This window comes from Lolium perenne, chromosome 4 (assembly GCF_019359855.2).
Source record: "Lolium perenne isolate Kyuss_39 chromosome 4, Kyuss_2.0, whole genome shotgun sequence".
In the NCBI taxonomy this organism is placed as follows: domain Eukaryota; kingdom Viridiplantae; phylum Streptophyta; class Magnoliopsida; order Poales; family Poaceae; genus Lolium; species Lolium perenne.
The window spans coordinates 147,773,520-147,800,135 of NC_067247.2; the positions used below are offsets into that span (position 1 = coordinate 147,773,520).

Below are 26,616 nucleotides of genomic sequence, written 5' to 3' on the forward strand. Positions count from 1 at the left end.
CTCTTATGAGAATATTATTTGTTGTTGAATGCTTATGCATTAAAGAGGAGTCCATTATCTGTTGTCTATGTTGTCCCGGTATGGATGTCTAAGTTGAGAATAATCAAAAGCGAGAAATCCAATGCGAACCTTCTCCTTAGACCTTTGTACATGCGGCATAGAGGTACCCCTTTGTGACACTTGGTTGAAACATATGTTATGCAATGATAATCCACGTAAATCCAAGCTAATTAGGACAAGGTGCGAGCACTATTGGTAATCTATGCATGATGCTTGCAACTTATAGGATGTCTTATGCGTAACACATATGCTTTATTACTACCGTTGACAAAATTGTTTCTTTGTTTTCAAAATAAAAGCTCTAGCACAAAAATAGTAATCCATGCTTCCCTCTGCGAAGGGCCTTTCTTTTACTTTATGTTGAGTCAGTTTACCTACTTCCTTCCATCTTAGAAGCAAACACTTGTGTCAACTGTACATTGATTCTTACATGCTTGCTTATTGCACTTATTATTCTACTTTGTGTTGACAATTATCCATGAGATATGTATGTTGAAAGTTGAAAGCAACTGCTGAAACTTAAATCTTCCTTTGTGTTGCTTCAATGCCTTTACTTTGAATTTATTTCTTTATGAGTTAACTCTTATGCAAGACTTATTGATGCTTGTCTTGAAAGTACTATTCATGAAAAGTCATTGCTATATGATTCAGTTGTTTAGTCATTGTCTTTACCATTGCTTTGAGTCACTTCATTCATCTCATATGCTTTACAATAGTATGATCAAGATTATGTTAGTAGCATGTCACTTCAGAAATTATCCTTGTTATCATTTACCTACTCGAGGGCGAGTAGGAACTAAGCTTGGGGATGCTTGATACGTCTCAAATGTATCTATAATTTCTTATGTTCCATGCTATTTTTATGATGATACTTACATGTTTTGTTCACACTTTATATCGTTTTGATGCATTTTCCGGAACTAACCTATTAACGAGATGCCGAAGTGCCAGTTCCTGTTTTGTGCTGTTTTTGGTTTCAGAAATTCTACAAAAGAAATATTCTCGGAATTGGACGAAATCAACGCCCAGTATCTTATTTTTCCCGGAAGGTTCTAGAGCACCGAAGAGGGGCCAGAGGGGAGCCAAGGGGGCCCCACCCCACATGGCGACGCGGCAAAGGGAGGGCGCCCCCCTAGTGTGTGGGTCCCCCAGGACTCCTCCGAGGCTGCCCTTCCGCCTACTTAAAGCCTCCGTCGCGAAAACCCTAAGAGAATAAGCCACGATACGAGAAAAGTTCCAGAGCCACCGCCATCGCGAAGCCAAGATTCGGGGGACAGAAGTCTCTGTTCCGGCACGCCGCCGGGACGGGGAATTGCCCCCGGAAGGCATCTCCATCGACACCACCGCCATCTTCATCGCCGTTGCTGTCTCCTATGATGAGGAGGGAGTATTTCTCCCCCGAGGCTGAGGGCTCTACCGGTAGCTGTGTGGTTCATCTCTCTCTCCCATGTACTTCAATACAATGATCTCATGAGCTACCTTACATGACTGAGATCCATATGATGAGCTTTGTAATCTAGATGTCGTTATGCTATTCAAGTGGATTTTACTTATGTGATCTCCGGAGACTCCTTGTCCTACGTGTGTAAAGGTGACCGTGTGTGCACCGTGTGGGTCTCTTAGGCTATATTTCACAGAATACTTGTTCACTGGGTTATGATTTGAGTTGGATGTCTCTATGAAATTGTGGTGTGTTAGTACCTCCTATGAATGCTCACAGTGACAGCGTGGGGTGTTTATTAGTACTTGGGAATATATCTTTAAGGTTTGCTTTTGCAGCCCTACACGGTGAATTAGTGTTCGTTATCTTGCCAGAGAGTAATTCAGAATAGCATAGTGAAGTGCTTATATTTATATTCAATTATTGCAATGTTGAGAGTGTCCACTAGTGAAAGTATGATCCCTAGGCCTTGTTTCTAAGCATTGAAACACCGTTTCCAACAAGTTCTGTTACATGTTTACTTGCTGCCATATTTATTTCAGATTTTTATTACCACTCATATTCATCCATATCACTTGCATCTTACTATCTATTCGCCGAACTAGTGCACCTATACATCTGACAAGTGTATTAGGTGTGTTGGGGACACAAGAGACTTCTTGTATCGTAATTGTAGGGTTGCTTGAGAGGGATATCTTTGACCTCTACCTCCCTGAGTTCGATAAACCTTGGGTGATTCACTTAAGGGAAACTTGTTGCTGTTCTACAAACCTCTGCTCTTGGAGGCCCAACACGTCTACAAGAATAGAAGGGTGCGTAGACATCAGCAACATGATATTTTTTGTTCTTCCTCTAAAATTAGTCGTAGTAAGAGTAATATGGAGTAGTGTTTGTATAAATATTGGGTTCATGTACACATGTAGTGGTTCATATTAGATTTCAGGTTTTCCTAAAAATCTCAAAATCCACATATGCGGAAATCTATGTGAGTTTGAGTCTAAGTTGGTAGAAACTCAGAAGGGAGTGGCAAGAGGTGAGAGTGCAAAGTTTAGTCTCACATGAAAAGTTGGGAAGAATCTAGACCGCCTTATAAGGTGGGTTGTTCCATCATCAGTAAGTGGGTGAGAAGAGAAATGGTACACGCAAGCTCCTCCTCCTCGCTCGCTCGTCTCGACCCGACGCACGCGCGCACTAATATTGAGTGGATTGAACCTCAAGCCGAGACTTTCCCGGATCATGGGCTATTAGTAACCAACTCAAAACGGTTGCCTAGGGTTTCCTGGGCTTATATAATCTCTTGCCTGCCTAACACATAAACATATCTGATACACGAGTTAGAATTTTGCTACCTCTTTCTACTTCTGCTGCCACCGTAGCGTACTCCATCCCGCCCACCGGCGTATCCATCTCACCCACCGGCTTGCACCAGCGAACGGGAGAGGAGGTCTCCAAAAGCACTCGCCTTTGCGATCATGTACCGGAGAGGGCGAATTAGGTTTTTAGGAAGCGTTTTGTGCGACTGCTCAACCTCTTCATGACGGGTCTTCTACCAGACAAGTCAGGCGGTGCGTCCTACCACCGTCTTCAACATCGTCTACTTTGACTTGTCTTCACCAATTCTTTTGTCAACAACGTTACTGCTCCATCCACGACTGCTTCACCTCCACCAGATTGGTACGTGTCACGTGATCCAATCTATTTAGCGATGGTCATTGTATCGTATGCACTGTTGTTGTTCATATTGCTTAATATATCTAGTATGTTCGAGTTTTATATGTTAGTAGCTGATGTTGTCATGTTTTATATTTTAGAACTAATTCTAAAAATTATACCTAATTATCAAACAATGACATGCATATGTCACTAGTCTATATTACCGCCTTTATGGTGTTTTTTTTGCACATGGCTGAAATTGTTGCCGACAAGAAAAAAGATTTACCGGGTATGTTGTTTGAGCCCCCTTTAATATAAACTAGGTATTTCACCTAGATATTCTGCCTTCCCGTAGAATACACCACTGACTGTATGTATTATTGTTTTTAGAAGCAAAAAGAGTTTGTCTCTGATGGTTAGGTCCCTTGTGGTGGAACCAGCCCACCCAGGTTCAAGTTCTAGATTGGAAAAAGTCCATTTTAAACCCTGAATTTGTAGAGGTTCGGTGGATCAAACCTCGAAGTCGAAATTCCTGTCGTTTGCACCCTAAACTTACTAATCCCAGTCTAAATCAAACCCTGAAGCTGTTTGGAGCACCGGGAATGCACCGATCCCGGCTGGGATTACAAGCTACTCTCACTGATAGTGGGACCCTTCCTTTTTCTCGTATCCTTTTCAGGATGTCTCAACCAGAAAAATATGTAGGTGCTTTGATTGGTCCTTTTTCATGTTGCTTCTATTGTTTGAAATCACATGTACGTTTCAGGAAGAGAAGAATCTGAGTCGGGGTGGCAGTCCAATTTTGAGGAACCAAATTCTTTTCATAGTTCAGTTCTGGATTTGAATCAGCTTCAATTTACTTGCTACAGAGTCTGCTCACAAAAGAACTTTGCAGAGAAAAAAACTAGAGTCAAAGCATAGTATAGAATCAGCGGGGGAAAGTTATCGACACTAGCTAGTAGCTCCAGAGCGAGAAATCGGCTGCACCGTCGCCGCAGTCTCCGTTGTCCCAGGACGAGCTGTTGGAGGTGGCCAGTGGCGGCGGGTCCTTGAGCAGGGCCTCCGCCAGGCTCATGTAGTACGAGCCCAGGTCGATTTCCCGGAATAAGTCAAGCCTGAACATATCGCTGTCATCGAGCACTCCATGGGCGGGAGGTTCTGACGTCGTCAACGGACCGCCATTGTCATGCGTGGATGCTGCCGAAGAATCGCTGGAGGTGGGCTCCTCGGCGGCGAGAGGGCCGCTGGCGGCCTCCCGGCGCTGGAAGTCCTCGACGGCCTCGACGGCGGCACCGTGGACGGTGGCGAGGTCGGCGACAGCGGACGGCACGGCGAGAAGCTTGTAATCCCAGCCAGAGGAGAGAGATGAATATTACAATTGGGTCCCACTGTCAGTGAGAGTAGCTTGTAATCCCAGCCGGGATCGGTGCATTTCCGGTGCTCCAAATGGCTCCAGGGTTTGATTTAGATCGGGATTAGTAAGTTTAGGGTGCAAACGACAGGAATTTTGACTTCAGGGTTTGATCTGTCGAACCTCTACAAATTCAGGGTTTGAAACGGACTTTTTCCTTCTAGATTTGGCATGGGTGTTTCATTTACCTGGATTTATTTCAGGATTTAACCGGCGCTATGCTTTCACGGTAGGTGACGTGCCCGTCAACAGCAAGATACCAGTGGTGACTTCGTCAACCTCAAGATATGCCGGCTCAATCCCTCGGAGGTGCTCATAGGGGTAGGGTGTGCGTGCGTTTATAGGGTGTTTGTACGTACGTGTTTGTGAGTGTCTGCGTTGTACTTTGTTCTAAAAAAAGTATTATTTTTAGAAGTTTTTGACACTTTTAAATACTGTTATCAAATTTTTAAAAAATAACGGGATCCATGTAGCCGAGCTTCATTTGTGATTTCGGACTTTATGCACCCCTTTGTTAATGCCAAATAGCCGCTCACTCCTTCAACGGATCTACAATATGCGGCTGTCAACTTTTCTTATATTGAAGTTTGTGCTAAGATCCGCGAGACCTTGATCTGCCAACTTTGTTATACTTCATCTAATTAAAATAGATGTCTTAGTTTTCTTTTTCGTTATAGATACATCTATATCTAGAAAAATGTTAAAAACTTGGGTGTGTCAAAACATATCTTTAGAAGGAGGAAATATTAAGTCAAATGTATGGAAGTCAAATGCTCGTTACTCGTAAACAAAGCATAGAACATGTACTCCATATCGGTAGTGGCTAGGGAGCAGTTGACTGAGAATTTGTTATGTCTGAGTCGACCCCCTAGAAGCATGGAGCGAGCAGCGCATGAAGAGAAGCATATGCCCCATGTTTTGCTAGCTAGATCCCTACTTGTTGAACAACATATCATACGTTCTTCTAATTTGGACGGAGCTAATTAACAGTAGTTTCAATCCCACTTAGTCTAGTACTGGTACTTCACCGAAAATTAAAATTTAGACATTGAAAGTGCGAGTGATTTAAAATTGAAGAATAAGTAAAAAAAAACTAAAGACAAAAATATGGAAACAAAAAATTATGCTAATTACATATTTCTTGAGAAAAGTGCAACTCATATAAAAAATTGGTTTTAAATTTTGCACATTGTTGGAGAAAAGTGCAACTAATATAAAAACCTCTAGTTGTACATTTCCGTAGAAAAGTGTAACTCATATCACTACATGGTTCCTAGTTGCACATTTCCAGAAAAAATGCAGCTCAGATAGAAAATCGGTCGCTGCTTTTACACATTGTTGGAGAAAAGTGCAACTAATCTAAAAACTTCTAGTTGCACATTTTCGTAGAAAAGTGTAACTCGTATCAATATATATGGTTCCTAGTTGCACATTTCTCGAAAAAAATGCAACTCATATTGAAATCGGATGGAGTTGCGCCAATTTGCCTCTCCAAAACAAAATTTTTGAAAAAGATAAATGCTAGCGCACGAAACTGATTGATCGAAATGAATCATGAAGAGGATATTAGAACCTCGAATTGGTTTACCATAATGTCCAAATTAATTCGAAACTCTACATTTCATCAGGCATAAATTACACAAAGATTGGCCATGACTTAAGGACTAAATAATCTAAACATGTTTGTTTTTGTGGATCCTGAATAAAAGGAGATGCAGTGGATTTCCCTCGGTCAATAAACAACTGGAACTTAGCACATGTACATATAAAATAGAAAGGAGCAAAGGACACATTTTTTTAAGGAAATTGCAACTTACATAGAATATAGATTGATGGTTGAACATTTCTTGAGAAAAGTGTAACTCATAAAAAAAAATCGGTGGCTAGTTTTACACATTGTTTGGAGAAAAGTGCAACTAATATAAAAACTTTTAGTTGCACATTTCAGTAGAAAAGTGTAACTCATATCAATACACGGTTCCTAGTTGCACATTTCTCGAACAAAAATTAAACTAATATTGAAATCGGATGGAGATACACATTTCTTGAAAAAAGTGTAACTTACAAAGAATATAGATTGATAGTTACACATTTCTTGAGAAAAGTGCAACTCATTCAAAAAAAATCCAAATTGGTCGCTAGTTTTACACATTGTTGGAGAAAAGTGCAACTCGTGTAAAAAAACTTCTAGTTGCCCACTTATTTAGAAAAGTGTAACTCGTATAAATAACTAGTTGCTAGTTGCATATTTTTCGAGAAGAAATGCAACTCATATTGAAATCGGATGGAGTTGCACATTTCTTTTAAAAGGTGCAACTCATGTCGAATATAGGTTACCAGTTGTACATTTCTTAAGAAAAGTGCAATCTACTTAAATGAAAAAAACTAGAAAATACTACTAACATAAAAAAATACATATAAGGCGTGGTTGCACATTTCTTTAAAGATCAACCACGAAAATGAAACTAAATTGTATACAGATAATAAAAATAATTAGAAAGAATGCAAAATAAAAAAACAAAAACGTGTCAGCACAACTGCAGGCTAATTTGCTCTTGCAAATAGACGGGAAAAAACCGGTGAAAGAAGCAATATGAATATGTCGTAGTGGAATTACAACGTGAAGTATCGATTATTGTCCTGTTGGTTGAGAACACGCGCTGGGACTCTGTAGGTCGTGGGTTCGACTACGCCCGCCCGCGTAACTTTTATTTTCTGACCACTTAGGCAGTTTTCACGAATCTTAAAGAACGATCCATCGGTTCTCAGTATCGACTGAGACATAATAGAATCTCAGTCACCTAAGACATAGCAAATCCGCCAATCACTTACAAAAAAGTACTTGAGTTGCACTTTTCCGTTAAAAAATGCAATTGCACTTTTCTACCAGAAATGTGCAATTGGACCAAGTTACACTTTTCTTTAAACAGCAGTTGCACTTTTCTGAGGTAACTTAGACATAAGAAAATCTCAATCAACTGAGACATAGACACACCCAAACCTTGACCTCTGATCGAAAGCACAGGCCTGACACCACTCGCCATGGATTTCTCTGCGACCTCATCCCCGCTGCTTCTCCTGCTCTTCCTCCTGCCTGTCCTGTGCTATCTCTGCTTGCGCCAGGACCCAACGAAGCAGCCTCGCACCCATGGACTCACTCTGCTATAACCTGGACGCGGTCACTCGGAGAAGCCCCTGCACGCCACCCTCCTTCTCGCCCTCCTTTTCCCACTCATCCACGCAAACAAAGAAGATAAAAGTTCAGTTAAGGTTCAGTTAAACCTCGCCGGAGTTTGCTTCCGCGTCGCTGTTTCCCGCCGTCTTTGGCCGCGCTGAGCACGGGGATGAAATCCCGTTTGCTCAGGATTCCTCGTCGCTGGAGATCTGGAGCCGGGAGGCTGTAGAACGTCGACTCCGACCTCGTCGGCAGCACGGACACCACGGGAAAAATCCGACAGCGGAGATCGAGTTCAGGTGGCGCCGCAGTGTCTCCATCCTCATCGGTCGGCCCGCTCTCGTCGCCGTCAAGGACGTTGGCGACGCTGCACCCGTCACTGAATGAGAAAGAGAAGACCAGAGAGAGAAAACCAAGAAAAGAGGGAACGTTCAGGCATACATGGGTTGCGGCGGCCTACTGGAAGTCGACTGCGCCGACGCAGAAGGAGGCCTGACGCGGCGTGCGCTGCTGGGGAGGGGAAAAATTATGGCAACGGAGTTGAGGCGGGCGGCGGCGAGGTGGCGGAGCGACGGGATCGATGCTGATGGTAATCTAACGGGGCGGCGTGCGCGGCTTGGAAGAGAAAAGGTGAGATAGGGAAAGGAGACGTGGGCTGCCTAGATTGTTCGATGCTCGATGGTCGACCCCACGTTCATTGCAGCACCGCTTTGACCAATGCTATTCTCCACCGTTTTGACTGCAGGAAGAAATAAATAAAGCGGCAGGGCATATGCACTCAAGAAAAAAATGAAACTACGAACTAAACCATGATATCTACAGTGGTAAAGTTAACGTGTCAATCGGTAATTGGAAAAAACTTATAGGTGAACAGTTTCCCAATCGCTGTGGTAATAGCAAACACCTTCAGCTTTGTTTTCTGGTATCCTTTTCAGGATGTCTCAACCAGAAAAATATGTAGGTGCTTTGATTGGTCCTTTTTCATGTTGCTTCTATTGTTTGAAATCACATGTATGTTTCAGGAAGAGAAGAATCTGAGTCGGGGTGGCAGTCCAATTTTGAGGAACCAAATTGTTTTCATAGTTCAGTTCTGGATTTGAATCAGCTTCAATTTACTTGCTACAGAGTACTTTGCAGAGAAAAAAACTAGAGTCAAAGCAGAGTATAGAATCTGCGGGGGAAAGTTATCGACACTAGATAGTAGCTCCAGAGCGAGAAATCGGCTGCACCGTCGCCGCAGTCTTCGTTGTCCCAGGACGAGCTGTTGGCGGTGGCCAGCGGCGGCGGGTCCTTGAGCAGGGCCTCCGCCAGGCTCATGTAGTACGAGCCCAGGTCAATTTCCCGGAATAAGTCAAGCCTGAACATATCGCTGTCATCGAGCACTCCATGGGCGGGAGGTTCCGATGTCCTCAACGAACCGCCATTGTCATGCGTGGATGCTGCCGAAGAATCGCTGGAGATGGGCTCCTCGGCGGCGAGAGGGCCGCTGGCGGCCTCCCGGCGCTGGAAGTCCTCGACGGCCTCGACGGCGGCACCGTGGACGGTGGCGAGGTCGGCGACAGCGGACGGCACAGCGAGAAGCTTGTAATCCCAGCCAGAGGAGAGAGATGAATATTACAATTGGGTCCCACTGTCAGTGAGAGTAGCTTGTAATCCCAGCCGGGATCGGTGCATTCCCGGTGCTCCAAACAGCTCCAGGGTTTGATTTAGACCGGGATTAGTAAGTTTAGGGTGCAAACGACAGGAATTTCGACTTCAGGGTTTGATCTGTCGAACCTCTACAAATTCAGGGTTTGAAACGGACTTTTTCCTTCTAGATTTGGCATGGGTGTTTCATTTACCTGGATTTATTTCAGGATTTAACCGGCGATATGCTTTCACGGTAGGTGACGTGCCCGTCAACAGCGAGACGCCAGTGGTGACTTTGTCAACCTCAAGATATGCCGGCTCAATCCCTCGGAGGTGCTCATAGGGGTAGGGTGTGCGTGCGTTTATAGGGTGTTTGTACGTACGTGTTTGTGAGTGTCTGCGTTGTACTTTGTTCTAAAAAAAGTATTATGTTTAGAAGTTTTTGACACTTTTAAATATTGTTATCAAATTTTTAAAAAATAACGGGATCCATGTAGCCGAGCTTCATTTGTGATTTCGGACTTTATGCACTCCTTTGTTAATGCCAAAGAGCCGCTCACTCCTTCAACGGATCTACAATATGCGGCCGTCAACTTTTCTTATATTGAAGTTCGTGCTAAGATCCGCGAGACCTTGATCTGCCAACTTTGTTATACTTCATCTAATTAAAATAGATGTCTTAGTTTTCTTTTTCGTTATAGATACATCTATATCTAGAAAAATGTTAAAAACTTGGGTGTGCCAAAACTTATCTTTAGAAGGAGGAAATATTAAGTCAAATATATGGAAGTCAAATGCTCGTTACTCGTAAACAAAGCATAGAACATGTACTCCATATCGGTAGTGGCTAGGGAGCAGTTGACTGAGAATTTGTTATGTCTCAGTCGACCCCCTAGAAGCATGCAGCGAGCAGCGCATGAAGAGAAGCATATGCCCCATGTTTTGCTAGCTAGCTTCCTAGTTGTTGAACAACATATCGTACCTTATTCTAATTTGGACGGAGCTAATTAACAGTAGTTTCAATCCCACTTAGTCTAGTACTGGTACTTCACCGAAAATTAAAATTTAGACATTGAAAGTGCGAGTGATTTAAAATTGAAGAATAAGTAAAAAAACTAAAGACAAAAATGTGGAAACAAAAAATTATGCTAATTACATATTTCTTGAGAAAAGTGCAACTCATATAAAAAATTGGTTTTAAATTTTGCACATTGTTGGAGAAAAGTGCAACTAATATAAAAACCTCTAGTTGTACATTTCCGTAGAAAAGTGTAACTCATATCACTACACGGTTCCTTGTTGCACATTTCCAGAAAAAATGCAGCTCATATAGAAAATCGGTCGCTGCTTTTACACATTGTTGGAGAAAAGTGCAACAAATCTAAAAATTTCTAGTTGCACATTTTCGTAGAAAAGTGTAACTCGTATCAATATATATGGTTCCTAGTTGCACATTTCTCGAAAAAAAATGCAACTCATACTGAAATCGGATGGAGTTGCACATTTTTTTAAGGAAATTGCAACTTACATAGAATATAGATTGATGGTTGCATATTTCTTGAGAAAAGTGTAACTCATAAAAAAAATCGGTCGCTAGTTTTACACATTGTTTGGAGAAAAGTGCAACTAATATAAAAACTTCTAGTTGCACATTTTAGTAGAAAAGTGTAACTCATATCAATACACGGTTCCTAGTTGCACATTTCTCGAACAAAAATTAAACTAATATTGAAATCGGATGGAGTTACACATTTCTTGAAAAAAGTGCAACTTACAAAGAATATAGATTGGTAGTTACACATTTTTGAGAAAAGTGCAACTCATACAAAAAAATCTAAATTGGTCGCTAGTTTTACACATTGTTGGAGAAAAGTTCAACTCGTGTGAAAAAACTTCTAGTTGCACACTTATTTAGAAAAGTGTAACTCGTATAAATAATTAGTTGCTAGTTACATATTTTTCGAGAAGAAATGCAACTCATATTGAAATCGGATGGAGTTGCACATTTCTTTTAGAAGGTGTAACTCACATCGAATATAGGTTACCAGTTGTACATTTTTTAAGAAAAGTGCAATCTACTTAAATGTAAAAAACTAGAAAATACTACTAACATAAAAAAATACATATAAGGCATGGTTGCACATTTCTTTAAAGATCAACCACGAAAATGAAACTAAATTGTATACAGATAATAAAAATAATTAGAAAGAATGCAAAATAAAAAAAATAAAAACGTGTCAGCACAAATGCAGGCTAATTTGCTCTTGCAAATAGACGGAAAAAACCGGTGAAAGAAGCAATATGAATATTTCGTAGTGGAATTACAACGTGAAGTATCGATTATTGTCCTGTTGGTTGAGAACACGCGCTAGGACTCTGCAGGTCGTGGGTTCGACTACGCCCGCCCGCGTAACTTTTTTTTCTGACCACTTAGGCAGTTTTCACGAATCTTAAAGTACGATCCATCGGTTCTCAGTATCGACTGAGACATAATAGAATCTCAGTCACCTAAGACATAGCAAATCCGTCAATCACTTACAAAAAAGTACTTGAGTTGCACTTTTTCGTTAAAAAATGCAATTGCACTTTTCTACCAGAAATGTGCAATTGGACCAAGTTACACTTTTCTTTAAACTGCAGTTACACTTTTCTGAGTTGACTTAGACTTAAGAAAATCTCAATCAACTGAGACATAGACACACCCAAACCTTGACCTCTGATCGAAAGCACAGGCCTGGCACCACTCGCCATGGATTTCTCTGTGACCTCATCCCCGCTGCTTCTCCTGCTCTTCCTCCCTATCTCTGCCTGCGCCAGGACCCAACGAAGCAGCCTCGCACCCATGGACTCACTCTACTATAACCTGGACGCGGTCACTCGGAGAAGCCCCTACACGCCACCCTCCTTCTCGCCCTCCTTTTCCCACTCATCCACGCAAACAAAGAAGATAAAAGTTCAATTAAGGTTCAGTTAAACCTCGCCGGAGTTTGCTTCCGTGTCGCTGTTTCCCGCCGTCTTTGGCCGCGCTGAGCACGGGGATGAAATCCCGTTTTCTCAGGATTCCTCGTCGCTGGAGATCTAGAGCCGGGAGGCTATAGAACATCGACTCCGACCTCATCGGCAGCACGGACACCGCGGGAAAAATCCGACAGCGGAGATCGAGTTTAGGTGGCGCCGCAGTGTCTCCATCCTCGTCGGTCGCCCCGCTCTCGTCGCCGTCAAGGACGTTGGCGACGCTGCACCCGTCACTGAATGAGAAAGAGAAGACCAGAGAGAGAAAACCAAGAAAAGAGGGAACGTTCAGGCATACATGGGTTGCGGCGGCCTACTGGAAGTCGACGGCGCCGACGCAGATGGAGGCCTGGCGCGGCGTGCGCTGCTGGGGAGGGGAAAAATTATGGCAACGGGGTTGAGGCGGGCGGCGGTGAGATGGCGGAGCGAAGGGATCGACGCTGATGGTAATCTAACGGGGCGACGTGCGCGGCTTGGAAGAGAAAAGGTGAGATAGGGAAAGGAGACGTGGGCTGCCTAGATTGTTCGATGCTCGATGGTCGACCCCACGTTCATTGCAGCACCGCTTTGACCAATGTTATTCTCCACCGTTTTGACTGCAGGAAAAAATAAATAAAGCGGCAGGGCATATGCACTCAAGAAAAAAATGAAACTACGAACTAAACCATGATATCTACAGTGGTAAAGTTAACGTGTCAATCGCTAATTGGAAAAAACTTATAGGTGAACAGTTTCCCAATCGCTGTGGTAACAGCAAACACCTTCAGCTTTGATATATAGTAAATATATATAGTAACCCGATGAATCAAATACGTATTTAAATCGGAAGCAAACTCCATTTCGTCGATTCCATCAACCGTGAAAGGGAACCAAAAACCTTGACCTCTGATCGAAAGCACAGGCCTGGCACCACTCGCCATGGATTTCTCCGTGACCTCATCCCCGCCGCTTCTCCTGCTCTTCCTCCTCCTCCCTCTCCTATGCTTTCTCTGCCTGCGCCAGGACCCAAAGAAGCAGCCTCGCGCCCATGGGCTCAAGGTGTACCCCATCGTCGGCACTTTGCCGCACTTCGTCAAGAACCAGGACCGCTTCCTCGAGTGGTACACCGGCGTCATGCAGAACAGCCCAACCCATACCCTGTCCTTCACTAGTAGAAACAAGGGCTTTGGTTTTTTCCCCCAGTCATTTGCACCGGATTTGGCACGAACCGGTGCTAAAAGGGGTCATTAGCACCGGTTCGTGGGGAGCAGCCGGCCGAGGGACCTTTTGCACCGGTTTGTGTTACGAACCGGTGCAAATGATCTATCTTTTGCACCGGTTCGTAACACAAACCGGTGCAAAAGGTTCGTCGCCAGGCACGTGTCAGCCGAGGAACCTTTAGCACCGGTTCGTGTTACGAACCGGTGCAAAAGATAGACCATTTGCACCGGTTCGTAACACGAACCGGTGCTAAAGGTCCCCAGCCCTATTTCAGCTCAGCTACCCGGCCAAACAGCCCACTCACTTCATTTTTGCTAGGAGAAGGTGTGTGTGTTGAGTGCTAAGTTGCTTCTCTTTGGCATGCACATAAGGTGCTCGATGAAATGTGTGAGAGAGTGATGCCGCTTGATTTTACACCCAACAAAAATGAGATGAGGTGCCGGAGCGACACTTAAGCTTTCTCCTCTTTCTTTCCTCCTCGATCAAGGTTTAAGCAACAACTTAACCCTTTCATTTGTACGGTGCTAATTTCCACTATTTATAAATATTATGATGTTTTGTAATTGTTTATTGATAAACTTAATTAATTATTTGATGTAGATGAACCGGCGGCAATGGATGTACGTTGACCGACGTCTACCCGAGTTCAGATCGGGCCTGGAAGAATTTATCCGTGTGGCTCAGGAAAACCCACAGGCGGATGGTTTTATGTGTTGTCCATGTGTTGATTGCCATAACTTGAAGCAATACCCTGAATGGCAAGTCATTCACTCACACCTGCTTTGGAAAGGTTTCATGCCCAGCTATAATTGTTGGACCAAGCATGGAGAAAGGGGGGTTATGATGGAAGACGACGAAGAAGAAGAAGAGGATGATCATATGTACCCTAACTACGGTGATACTGCAACAGGGCATGATGAAGATGAAGATGCAGGAGGAGGTGATCAAGATGAAGAGGCATCAGATGAGCCCGTTGATGATGATCTTCGTCGGGCCATCGCCGATGCACACAGAGATGCAGAAACAGAAAACGAGAAGCGAAAGTTAAAGGGCATGTTAGATGATCGCAAAAAGAAGTTATACCCAAATTGCGAAGATGGCAACACAAAGCTCGGTGCCACCTTGGAGTTGCTGCAATGGAAGGCAGAGGCTGGTATATGTGACAAGCCATTTGAGAAGTTACTGAAAATAATGAAGATGAGGTTTCCAAAGAATAACGAATTGCCTGACAGTACGTACGAAGCAAAGAAGGTTCTCTGCCCTCTAGGATTAGAGGTGCTGAAGATACATGCATGCATTAATGACTGCATCCTCTACCGCGCTGAGTATGAAACTTTGGAAAAATGTCCGGTATGCACTGCACTTCGGTATAAGATCAGGCGAGATGACCCTGGTGATGTTGAGGGCGAGCCCCCTAGGAAGAGGGTTTCTGCCAAGGTTATGTGGTATGCTCCTATAATACCACGGTTGAAACGTCTGTTCAGAAATAAAGAGCATGCCAGGTTGTTGCGATGGCACAAAGAAGACCGTAAGAAAGACGAGATGCTGAGACACCCCGCTGATGGGTCGCAGTGGAGGACAATCGATAGAGAGTTCCCGGATTTTGCAGATGACGCGAGGAACTTAAGGTTTGGCCTAAGTACAGATGGAATGAATCCTTTTGGGGAGCAGAGCTGCAGTCATAGCACTTGGCCTATAACTCTATGTATCTATAACCTTCCGCCTTGGTTGTGCATGAAGCGGAAGTTCATTATGATGCCAGTGCTCATCCAAGGCCCAAAGCAACCCGGCAACGACATTGATGTGTACCTACAGCCATTATTTGAAGAACTCTTACAGTTGTGGAGCAAACCAGGTGTACTTGCATGGGATGAGTACAAACAGGAGTCATTTAACCTACGAGCGTTGCTTTTCGTGACCATCAATGATTGGCCTGCTCTTAGTAACCTTTCAGGACAGACAAACAAGGGATACAATGCATGCACGCACTGTTTAGATGAGACCGAAGGTGCCTATTTGCATAAATGTAAGAAGGTTGTGTACCTGGAGCATCGTCGATTTCTTCCAAAGAGGCACCCCGTCAGAAAGAAAGGCAATCATTTCGGAGGTGAGGCAGATCGCCGGGTGAAGCCTGAACTCCGTACCGGTGATGCTTTACTTGATATGGTCAAGGACCTAAAAGTAATCTTTGGAAAGGGTCCTGGCGGTCAATCTGTTCCGAATGACGACGTTACCGGACACGCACCCATGTGGAAGAAAAAATCTATATTTTGGGATCTACCCTATTGGAAAGTCCTAGAGGTCCGCTCTTCAATCGACGTGATGCACGTGACGAAGAATCTTTGCGTGAACCTGCTAGGTTTCTTAGGCGTGTATGGGAAGACAAAAGATACACCAGAAGCACGGGAGGACCAGTATCGTATGAAAGTCCCAAAAGACAAGCAAGAACAGGATTACAAGGATACAGGGAGTCGCTTAAGTCCTGCCAGCTACGCTCTTACCAAAGCAGAGAATGATATCTATTTTGAAGTCCTTTACAGTATCAAGGTCCTGTCTGGCTTCTCCTCCAATATAAAGGGAATTATAAATATGGAGAAGAAAACATTCCAGAACCTGAAGTCGCATGACTGCCACATTATTATGACGCAGTTGCTTCCGGTTGCACTGAGGGGGCTTCTGCCGAAAAATGTTCGAATACCCATTGTGAAGCTATGTGCATTCCTTAATGCGATATCTCAGAAGGTAATCGATCCAGCTAGTCTTCCAAGGTTACAGAAGGATGTGGTGCAATGTCTTGTTAGCTTTGAGTTGGTGTTTCCACCATCTTTCTTCAATATTATGACACATCTCCTGGTTCACCTTGTCGAAGAGATTGCCATCCTCGGTCCTGTCTTTCTACACAATATGTTCCCCTTCGAGAGGTTCATGGGGGTCTTAAAGAAATATGTTCATAACCGTGCTAGGCCAGAAGGAAGCATCTCCAAGGGCTATGGAACAGAGGAGGTCATCGAGTTCTGTGTTGACTTCATTCCTGACCTTAAGTCGATTGGTGTTCCTGAATCGCGACATGAGGGGCGACTAAATGGAAAAGGCACGCTAGGAAGGAAATCAATGATATGTAGGGACGGCATTTCTTTCACTCAAGCACACTACACAGTTCTAAAAAGTTCCACCTTGGTGGCCCCGTATATCACTGATCACAAGAATATTGTGCGCTCAGAACATCTGGGGCAGTCTGAAGACTGGATTACGCATAAACATATGTAGACATTCGGTGGTTGGCTCCGAGAACATCTCATTAATAACAACAATATTGTAGATTAGTTGTACATGTTGGCTGGGTCACCATCTTCGACTATAGTGACTTTCCAGGGGTACGAGATAAATGGAAATACTTTCTACACGTTCGCCCAAGATAAAAAGAGCACCAACCAAAACAGTGGTGTCCGCATTGATGCAACAAACACTAGCAGTGGCAAAAAGGACACATATTATGGTTACATAGAGGAGATATGGGAACTTGACTATGGACCTTCTTTTAAGGTCCCTTTATTTCGGTGCAAATGGTTCAAGCTGGATGGAAAAGGGGTAAAGGTAGACCAGCTGTACGGAATGACAACAGTGGATCTCAACAATCTTGGTTACAGAGACGAACCATTCGTCCTAGCCAATGATGTGGCTCAGGTTTTCTATGTGAAGGACATGTCCTCTAGACCGAAGAAAAGAAAACATAAGGAAACGAGCTCATCCGATGAGCCAAAGAATCACATAGTTCTTTCAGGGAAAAGAACCATCGTGGGAGTCGAGGACAAGACAGACATGTCAGAAGATTATAATAAGTTTGCTGAAATTCCACCCTTCACAGTGAACATTGATCCAACCATCGCGTTAAATGCTGAAGATACTCCATGGTTACGGTTGAAGCGATCATAATGTATTAATTATTATCATGTACCTTGAGCTCATATTGTGAAGCATTTGTTGTGATATGTATCAGTAACATTGGTCGTTTGAACTAAATGCAATTATCCAAGTTTATTATTTTTCTAGATACACATGTTTGGAAATTTATCCTCACCTACTGGTTGTTGGGTGTATAGTAGCAGCTTCCGAGCGGGACTTGCGGGAAGAGTTACTCGGGCGGAGCTTCCGAAGATGTCTAAGACGGCCGTCCATCTAAGACATCTTCGAGAAACTCCGCCGGAGAGGCTCTTTCCTTCGAGGTCGCCGTCGTCGGGTTATATACCAGCTCCCTGGAAGCTCTCTATGCTCTCCCCTCCTTAACCTGAGCTACTGTTTGTTGGGTGTATACTAGCAGCTTGCGGGAAGAGTTCTCGGGCGAAGTTTCCGAAGATGTCTAAGACGGCCAGCCATCTAAGACATCTTCGAGAAACTTCGCCGGAGAGGCTCTTTCCTTCTTGGTCGTTGCATCTTCTCTCTTTGTTCTCTCTACTCTCCCCAGAGGGGGCTATATATAGCGGTGTGTGCCTCCAGATAATCCCCTCCCCCCAGATGAAACCACCCCAGATAAGGCAAATAACAGATAAGCCTCCCCCAGATTTAGCCCCCCCATCTTTAGCACCGGTTCCAGCCAGGAACCGAGATAAAAGGATATATAAACTAATCCACCATCTTTATCACCGATTCCAGCCAGTAACCGGGATAAAAGGGGTATATAAACTAATCAACCGTCTTTAGCACCGGTTCCAGCCATTAACCGGGATAAAACGACAACGACTTTATTGAAATTTAACAAGATACGTTAACTAAACTTAAACTAAAACAACGACAACACTGCTTTATTGAAATTGAACATTAACTAAATTTAAACTAAAATAACAACTTCTACTAGTTCTTCCGCGCATTCGTTGCTGCCCTCCTGGCTGCCGCCTCCTGCCGCAGCTCCTCCTCACGATGACGCTTATGCATCTCCTCACTATCCAGATCCGTCACACGCGGCCGCTTATGCAGCTCCTGGAGACTCTGCCTCTCAAATGCTTCTATGGTAGCCGCTAGCGCCGCCTCCTCCCACTCCTCTATCTCTGCGAGCTACGGGTCCACCTCATCCGCTGCTGCCCTCCTGGTTGCCGCCTATTGCCGCAGCAGCTCCTCCCACTCCTCTATCTCCGCGAGCTGCGGGTCCACTTCCACCGGCGGCGGGTGCGGCTTTGGGGGCATTGTGCAATGGGCTAGGGTTTGGTGATGAGTGAAATGGGAGAGACGGGGGCGTACTATTTATAAAGGGTGTTTAGGCGGGAAATCTCCGCGCTGCGCGTCGTGGCGGGAAAATATCCCGCGCGGCGTCGTGGCGGGAAAATGTCCCACGCGGCGTCGTGGCGGGAACGTATCCCGCACGGCGTCGTGGCGGGAAAATGTCCAGCGCGGCATCGTGGCGGGAATATATCCCGCGCGGCGTCATGGCGGAAACCCGCGCAGCGTCGTGGCGGGAACTTGATCCCGCGCGAAACATATAAAAAAGGTGGGAAGATAAACAAACTAGCAGCAAAAATTTCAAAAAATTTCAGTCCAACTGGGGACCTTTTGCACCGGTTCGTGGCTGGAACCGGTGCAAAAGACCCTTTTGCACCGGTTCCAGCCACGAACCGGTGCAAAAGGTCCCCAAGATAAATCGGCGCGCGCCCACCTTCTTCTCCATCGCGCGAGGAGAAGTTTCCAGGGGAAACTCTGCCAAAATGTACCCCCGCGCCGCCGCTCGCCTCCGCCTGCGCGCGCCGCCGCCGTCCGCGCCGCCGCTCGCCTCCGCCCCGTCCGCGCCGCCGCCTCCTCCCGCGCCCTCCGCCGCGCGCGCCGCCGCGCGCCTCCTCCTCTGCCGGCCTCGTCCGCGCCGCCGCCTCCTCCCGCGCCCTCCGCCCCGTCCGCGCCGCCGCCTCCTCCTTCTGCCGCCCCGTCCGCGCCGCCGCCTCCTCCCGCGCCCTCCGCCCGCGCGCCGCCGCCTCTGCCGGCCTCGTCCGCGCGCGCAGCCCGCGCCGCCGCGCGCCCGGCCACCTCCGCCCGCCGCCGTCCGGCGCCCTCCGCCCTCCGCAGTCCGGCGCCCTCCGCCCGGCCGCCTCCTCCTCTCCAACGCCCCGCCCGCGCCGCCACGCCGGCCGCCGAGTCGAGGTAGGCACCGCGCGCGCCACCCCTGCCTCCTTTTTTTTTGTTTTAGTTTTTAGGAAATTTTAGTGTTAGGAAAATTTTAGTGTTAGGAAAATTTTAGTTAGTATGTGTTAGTTTAGGAAAATTTTAGTTAGTATGTGTTAGTTTAGGAAAATTTTAGTTAGTATGTGTTAGTTTAGGAAATTAGTATGTGTTAGTTTTGTTAGTTTAGGAAATTGGATGTGTTAGTTTAGAAAATTAGGAAAATTTTAGTTAGTTTAGCTAATTTTAGTTAGTTTAGCTAATTTTAGTTAGTTTAGCTAATTTTAGTTAGTTTAGCTAATTTTAGTTAGTTTAGGAAATTAGGAAAAAAATTAGATAAAATATGTCAGTACTATATTAGTATGTGTTAGAAAATTTTTAATTACTTTGATTCATATTCATAAGCACTTTATTCAAATTCAATATTATATTTGTTAGTTTGCATACGATGCCGCGGCCTCCGCGTCCTGGAGCTAGGACAGTTTTAGAGGAGATGCAGCAGATGGGGGAAGTCCGGGACTGGGCTCCGCCGGGGTGGCACTGGGAGGTGTTATCTTCCGGGGCGCGCACCTTGGTGCGGAATCCGGGTCCCGTCGTCGACCCGGATATTCTCTGGTGGAGGTCTTATGGGCCACGTTCGTTTCAGAGGGAGCCGGCCCCGCCGGAGGAGGTAGCTCAGCGCATTGAAGCGGAGGACCAGCACTTTCGCCGTTACATGTATGCGTTAGACAACATGTATAGGACCGGATGGAGCGTTATGCAGGGATCTCATGTTAGCTATGCTCCCGTTGTTGTTCCGTGGCTTTGGGGGTACACCCAGCGCGGCTCAGGACCCGGTCGGCGCCCTCTAGGACCCGGTCTGCGCGGTTGAGTGTTTGTAGTTGTGATTGATGTATTATCGATCTATGTATGCATGTAACTGCACTATCTGCTTTCAGCACTATTATCGATCCTTAGTTAAGAACTATATATGTATTGAGCATTATCCTTAATTAGTACCTATATATATATGTATAACTCTAATATTTTGATCATGTATTGAGCATTATTCTTAATTACTTGTAAGTCTTTGCAGAAACTTGTAAGTCTTTGCAGAATCTAGCTTCGTTGTGTTTATAGCATTAGAATAACTTTTAAGTCTTTGCAGAAACTATGGAAAGAGACCTAGAACAAGAATACCTCGTCGAGGAGATTATCCGTGATGATGACGATATCACCTCTCTTTACCTAAACCAATCCGGTGAGGGAGACGAGCGAACCCGAGGAGACGGCTCCGATGAGGAAGATGAGCAAGACCACCGTGGAGACGGCTCCGGTGAGGGAGAAGGTGACGACTGCGAGGGAGAAGCTCACCACGCCGAGGTGTATATATATTAATTAACCAAGCCTACAGATATGTGCATATACATATATTAACGTTGTTTCTTCTTTTAGACCTCCCAATCAACACACTCTACTGGCAGAACTAAACGAGGCGCGGCCAGAAAGATGGAAGAGCATGAAAGGTGCATCATCACGGAAATCGCTATAGACGGCGAACCGATTTCTCCCAAGGATCACGCAAAAAAGTTTGTAAGTCAATGCGGAGTTATTGTTAGGGACACCATCCCGATCACCACTCAAGAATGGAAGAAACCTGCAAAGGCGGACGAAGGAGTTACTTACGTCGATACGAGATCCAAAAATCTGATGTTTAGGAAACTCATGGTAAATTTCACATTTCCGGAGCCAGCTGACTCTGATAGTGATAATAAAAGGCCAGACCCTGAGGATCCCGAGCTGAATAGCATACAACGAAGAGTCAAGAAGTGGGCTCTTAAGAAGATGGCAACGCAGTTCAACGACTACAAGAAGAAATTGGACAACTCCTTTGTCAAGAAAAAGAAGACTCCAGATTTCAAGGACCCCTATGAGAAGATAAAAGACCACTGGGAGGCATTTGTGAAGTACAAGACATCGGAGAGGGCAAAGACAAGGTCAGACACCAACAAGAAAAATGCTGCTAATAAGATGTACTTCCATACCATGGGGCGAGGAGGCTACAAGGCTGGCAGACCTAAGTGGGAGAAATGGGAGAATGACATAATTAAGAACAGGATCCAGCCAGAGGTACGGAAATGGAACCAGCGGTCAAGGGATTAGTTTTACGCGCATGGGGGCACGTTGGACGCACAAGGGTTCTGCATATATACACAAAGACATCGGGAAAACCCACTTCCCATCGAAGCCTTTAGAAATGCTGCAAAGGAAGTTGAAGAGGGGAAGTTCCGTCCCGAAAGAGAGAAGGACCAGCTCACACGCGCCCTTGGGAATCCTGAACACCCAGGACGAACACGAACCATACCAGGTGGCAAGCCGTGGTGTATTGGGTTTCCTGCATAAACGAAGAAATATCCCGATAGAAGCCGTCAGAGGCAAAAGGATGTGGTTCAAGAACGCGTTGCTAAGCTAGAGGAGCAAGTGAGGATGATAATGTCAGGCTCAGTCACAGTCACCCAACCTCTACCTAATCCGCGGATAGAAGAAGTTGCATTCGATGCTACCGGCCAGGGATCTCAGCGGAAGAGCAGCGTGGCTTCCACGGAGCTGCCTGGTGATGATGCAGATGTGGATCCGCAGATGGCTCCTCCCTCCCCTGTGGATCCGCAGATGCCTTCTGATCTCTACCCTGTGGACTTTATCACAGAGTCGACACCTTATGAGCTACATTTCCAAACGATGGGCTACTTAACGCTCAAGGTGGCGATCGGCTATGTCTTACCGCCGGTACCTGATCAAAGATATCACTTCAAGCCGGTTCCACCTGGATACGCTGTTGCCGGGGTGGATCAAGTTATGGACGGGTATGGGCCGCTGAGGCTTGACCACCCTGCCGGTGAAGGGGATTTGCTAGAGCTGGGAGAGGCCAAGAACACTACAGTTCTATGGCGAAAGGAATTCATTGTGATTCCGGGTTGGAAGGCGCCAACAAGGTCTCCACCGAGCCAGCATTCTCCACCGATGCAGCCGTCTCCAGTGCGTGAGCCTTCCCCGCCGGCGCGTGAGCCTTCCCCGCCGGCGCGTGAGCCATCTCCGCCGCCGCGTGAGCCTTCCCCGCCGGCGCGTGAGCCTTCTCCGCCGCCCAAGTATAAGAGGAAAATTAGGCGGACCGCTACGACACAGCTGAGTCGTAACAAATCACCGAGACGCAAACAAGAGCCCCTCCCAAGAGTGCCTAAGGTTGCTCCCAAGAGACCTTATGACTATACAGTTGAGGAAAATGCCAAGATCGTAGCTGAACAGCACAAGCAACAAATGTTGAAACTTAAAAAGCCCCAGCTTGAGCTGGAGCCAGCTATATCTCTGGAAAAGAAGTTGAAACTGCTGCAGAACCTTCATCAACCTGAGCCAAGTCTTTCATCGAACTATGACCGGTCTATTCGCAAGTCAAATGTGTTAGCAAGAGAGCGGTGGGAAAAAAGTAAGGTAGATGGGAAACCAGTTCCCCAGCTTGGAGCCCAGAAAAACTCGTGCCCCCCGCTCCAAGTGTATCCCGATGTCCTAGCGTGCCTTGATCCAACGATGGTAAAACTATACAAAGATGAGGCAGATGCGGCCGGTATGAGTATTCCTGAGTACTTAAGCCGCATCGAATTCATGGACACGGACGATGTCCAATTAGCATACCATTACACATACGGGGAACCTCTTGTCAGAGCTGCGGAGTTGCCTAATCTATCAACACAGCTGCGAAGACTACATAATTGGTACTTGGATGCATGTAAGGACGGCCAGAACTGGATCATGGTGGCAATAAGAGATGAGCACTACGGGCGAACTGACGTGATGAACATCGAATTTTGTGAATTATTTCAGTTATTCAACCAAGACGCCCTCGACAAATCTCTGCTGAGTGCATACTGTCTGTAAGTATTATTTATGTAATTAAGTCTCTACCGCGGCTCGTCCATTATTGCATGCATATAACCATACTCTCACTGTATTATGCAGAATGAAGATTCGCGAATGCCGCAAGGGGCAAATCTATGATCTTGGGTTCGTTGACCCATATACCGTGAATGGGTATACTGTCGACAACTCTCCCAAGGACACGGAGAATAACTTGGTACATGTCTTAAGGAAAAACTCATACAAAAGGGCAATACTATTTCCTTACAACATCGCGTGAGTGTTACTCTCTTCACACATTAAATCTTTTTCGCTTAATCCATGTGTTAAGTGTAATTGATGAGTTATGCATATATATATATATGTGTGTGTCCGCAGGTTTCACTATATCCTGCTAGTCGTTGAACCCGACACCGGGATAGTAGAAGTCATGGACTCGAAGAGTAAACCCCTTGAGGCGTGGGGGGACATGGCTGATATCCTCCACAAGGCTTGGAAACGGTTCACCAACAAAGCTCCGGGTTTAAAGAATAAAGAACTTCGAATAAAACATGTACCGGTAAGTACTACTGGCTAGGCCGCGCATCTCTTTGATTCTAGTTTCAATACAATTATTATCATCCTTGATTATATATATATTATTTTGATTGAACTTTGTTCTCGTAAAGTGCTTGAGGCAAGAGGACGGGAATAATTTATGCGGGTTCTACGTTTGCGAGTTCATCCGCCAGAATACCCATCATGTGAGGGACATTTTGGAACAACTTGATGTAAGTAATTAAACAACATTCATGGCTTTATTTTATCACCTTGTGTTTCATTCACATACACACATATATATATACTGACCATCGTACCTTCTTCAAATTATTAGATCGAACGGTTGCGGGACGGTCTTCTAGCAACAGAGCGTGTACGAGCAATTCAAGAAGAACTGGCAGGGTTCTTACTTGAGCAAGTCATAGCTCCAGATGGAGAACACTATGTGGACAACCGCCAATATCAAAGTTGATGTAGACATATATATATATATATGCATGAACGTGTGTCACTTTGATCGATATATGTAATACAATGGTTTCCTATATATATATTTGAATTGTTTGCATTAATATTATACCGTGTTTCGAATGGAGGCAGAGTCTGCCGCGGCAGCGTTTTAGTGAAAATTCCTGCCGCGGCAGAGTCTGCCGCGGCAGCGTTTTAGTGCAATTCTCTGCCGCGGCAGAGTCTACCGCGGCAGGGAATGGCACCAAAACCCTGCCGCGGCACAACCCTTTTGCACCGGTTCGTATTCCCCCGCCAGGCGCTCCACAGACGGCCACGTGGTGCCCCCTTTAGCACCGGTTTATAACAGAACCGGTGCAAAAGGGGGGGGGCTTTTGCACCGGATGGTTTGCACCGGTTGGCCATCCGGTGCATATGGGCCTTTTGAACCGGTGCAAAAGAGCAGTTTTCCACTAGTGCTTCAAGGTGCTAGGCCTCACCGGCGGCGCCATCACCGCCAACCCGGCAAACCTGGAGCACATACTCAAGACGAACTTTGGGAACTACCCCAAGGGCGAGCTGTCGGTGTCCATGCTCGAGGACTTCCTCGGCCACGGCATCTTCAACTCGGACGGCGAGCAGTGGCTGTGGCAGCGCAAGGCCGCCAGCTACGAGTTCAGCAAGCGCTCGCAAAGGAACTTTGTGGTGGACGCCGTCCGTTTCGAGATCGTCGAGCGGCTGCTACCGCTGCTCGAGCGGGCGGAGCGGGACGGGCAGACGGTGCTGGACGTGCAGGACGTCCTCGAGCGCTTCGCGTTCGACAACATATGCCGCGTAGCGTTCGGCGAGGACCCGGCTTGCCTCGCCGAGGACGGCATGGCCGCGCCGGAGAGCGCGGAGTTCATGGAAGCGTTGAACGACGCGCAGAACGCCATCATGGCCCGTTTCATGTCGCCCGTCAAGTGGCTGTGGCGTGTCAAGCGGGTGATCGGCATGGAGCCCGAGAGGCGGATGCGCTCGGCTCTGGCCACCATCCACGGGTACGCTGACAAGACCATCAGAGAGCGCAAGGAGGGAGGGCAGCCGGCGCGTAGGGACGACGACTTCCTGTCGCGGTTCGCCGCGGCTGGCGAGCACAGCGACGAGAGTCTCCGCGACGTGGTCACCAACTTCATCCTCGCCGGCCGCGACACCACCTCGTCCGCGCTCACCTGGTTCTTCTGGCTCGCGTCCACCCGGCCCGACGTGGAGGCCAAGATTCTGCGCGAGGTCCGCGCGGCGCGCGCGTCCTCCGGCGGCGAAGGCGCGTCGGCGACGTTCAGTTTCGACGAGCTGCGCGAGATGCACTACCTCCACGCGGCCATCACGGAGTCGATGCGGCTGTACCCGCCGGTGGCCGGCGACACGCACAGCTGCAAGGCGGACGACTTCCTCCCGGACGGCACGTTCGTCGGGAAAGGATGGCTGATGACATACTGCGCCTACGCGATGGCGCGGCTGGAGAGCATCTGGGGCGAGGACTGCGAGGAGTTCAGGCCGGAGCGGTGGCTGGACGAGGAGGGCGCGTTCCGGCTGGAGAACCCGTTCAAGTACCCGGTGTTCCACGCCGGGCCGAGGATGTGCCTCGGCAAGGAGATGGCCTACATACAGATGAAGTCCATCGTGGCGTGCGTGCTGGAGAGGTTCAGCTTCCGGTACGTTGGCGGCGAGGGGCATCCCAAGCTCATCATGTCGCTCACGCTGCGGATGGGAGGCGGCTTGCCGATGGAGGTCAAGAAACGAAGCGGCTAGCTAGCTAGGCTACTTGGACAAGCTCATCTTGTCATTTATCATAATTGGACAAGTAGTTGATGTAATCTTGTTCTGAGCTTGTGCAATTCAATACACCACATACGATGAAAGGTAGAAGGTAACGCTTGGGCTGCTGAGCTTGATAAGCTATGTCGATTGGGAGGGAAAGGGAGCATACACTTCTCATCAGTTATCTTCGTTTCTTCAAGGGATACTAACTTGCTGATGAAC

General features: G+C 46.4%; 3 protein-coding genes, 1 long non-coding RNA gene and 1 pseudogene across 4 annotated transcripts; 3 read left to right on the top strand and 2 right to left on the bottom strand.

Moving 5' to 3' along the window:
• Nucleotides 1-4,109: 4,109 nt before the first annotated feature.
• On the bottom strand, nucleotides 4,110-5,049 carry LOC127347471 (dehydration-responsive element-binding protein 1H-like). The gene is made up of 2 exons (XM_051373654.2): nucleotides 5,026-5,049; nucleotides 4,110-4,493 (listed from the first exon to the last, which is right to left on the bottom strand). The coding sequence occupies exons 1-2, from the start codon at nucleotides 5,047-5,049 to the stop codon at nucleotides 4,110-4,112; spliced, it is 408 nt and encodes a 135-aa protein (XP_051229614.1).
• Nucleotides 5,050-8,892: 3,843 nt separating this feature from the next.
• LOC127347470 (dehydration-responsive element-binding protein 1H-like) lies at nucleotides 8,893-12,213 on the bottom strand. The gene is made up of 2 exons (XM_051373653.1): nucleotides 12,100-12,213; nucleotides 8,893-9,321 (listed from the first exon to the last, which is right to left on the bottom strand). Exons 1-2 carry the CDS (start codon nucleotides 12,211-12,213, stop codon nucleotides 8,893-8,895), a joined length of 543 nt encoding a protein of 180 aa, XP_051229613.1.
• Nucleotides 12,214-14,117: 1,904 nt separating this feature from the next.
• LOC139839162 (uncharacterized) lies at nucleotides 14,118-17,514 on the top strand (annotated as a pseudogene).
• A 6,506-nt stretch (nucleotides 17,515-24,020) lies between these two features.
• Nucleotides 24,021-24,546, top strand: LOC139830540 (uncharacterized). The gene is made up of 3 exons (XR_011742907.1): nucleotides 24,021-24,166; nucleotides 24,276-24,377; nucleotides 24,482-24,546. It is a non-coding gene; the product is annotated as an uncharacterized lncRNA (long non-coding RNA).
• Nucleotides 24,547-25,089: 543 nt separating this feature from the next.
• Nucleotides 25,090-26,385, top strand: LOC127294825 (cytochrome P450 CYP94D108-like). Its single transcript, XM_051324721.2, has one exon. The coding sequence runs from the start codon at nucleotides 25,186-25,188 to the stop codon at nucleotides 26,383-26,385; it is 1,200 nt and encodes a 399-aa protein (XP_051180681.1). The 5' UTR covers nucleotides 25,090-25,185.
• Nucleotides 26,386-26,616: the final 231 nt, after the last annotated feature.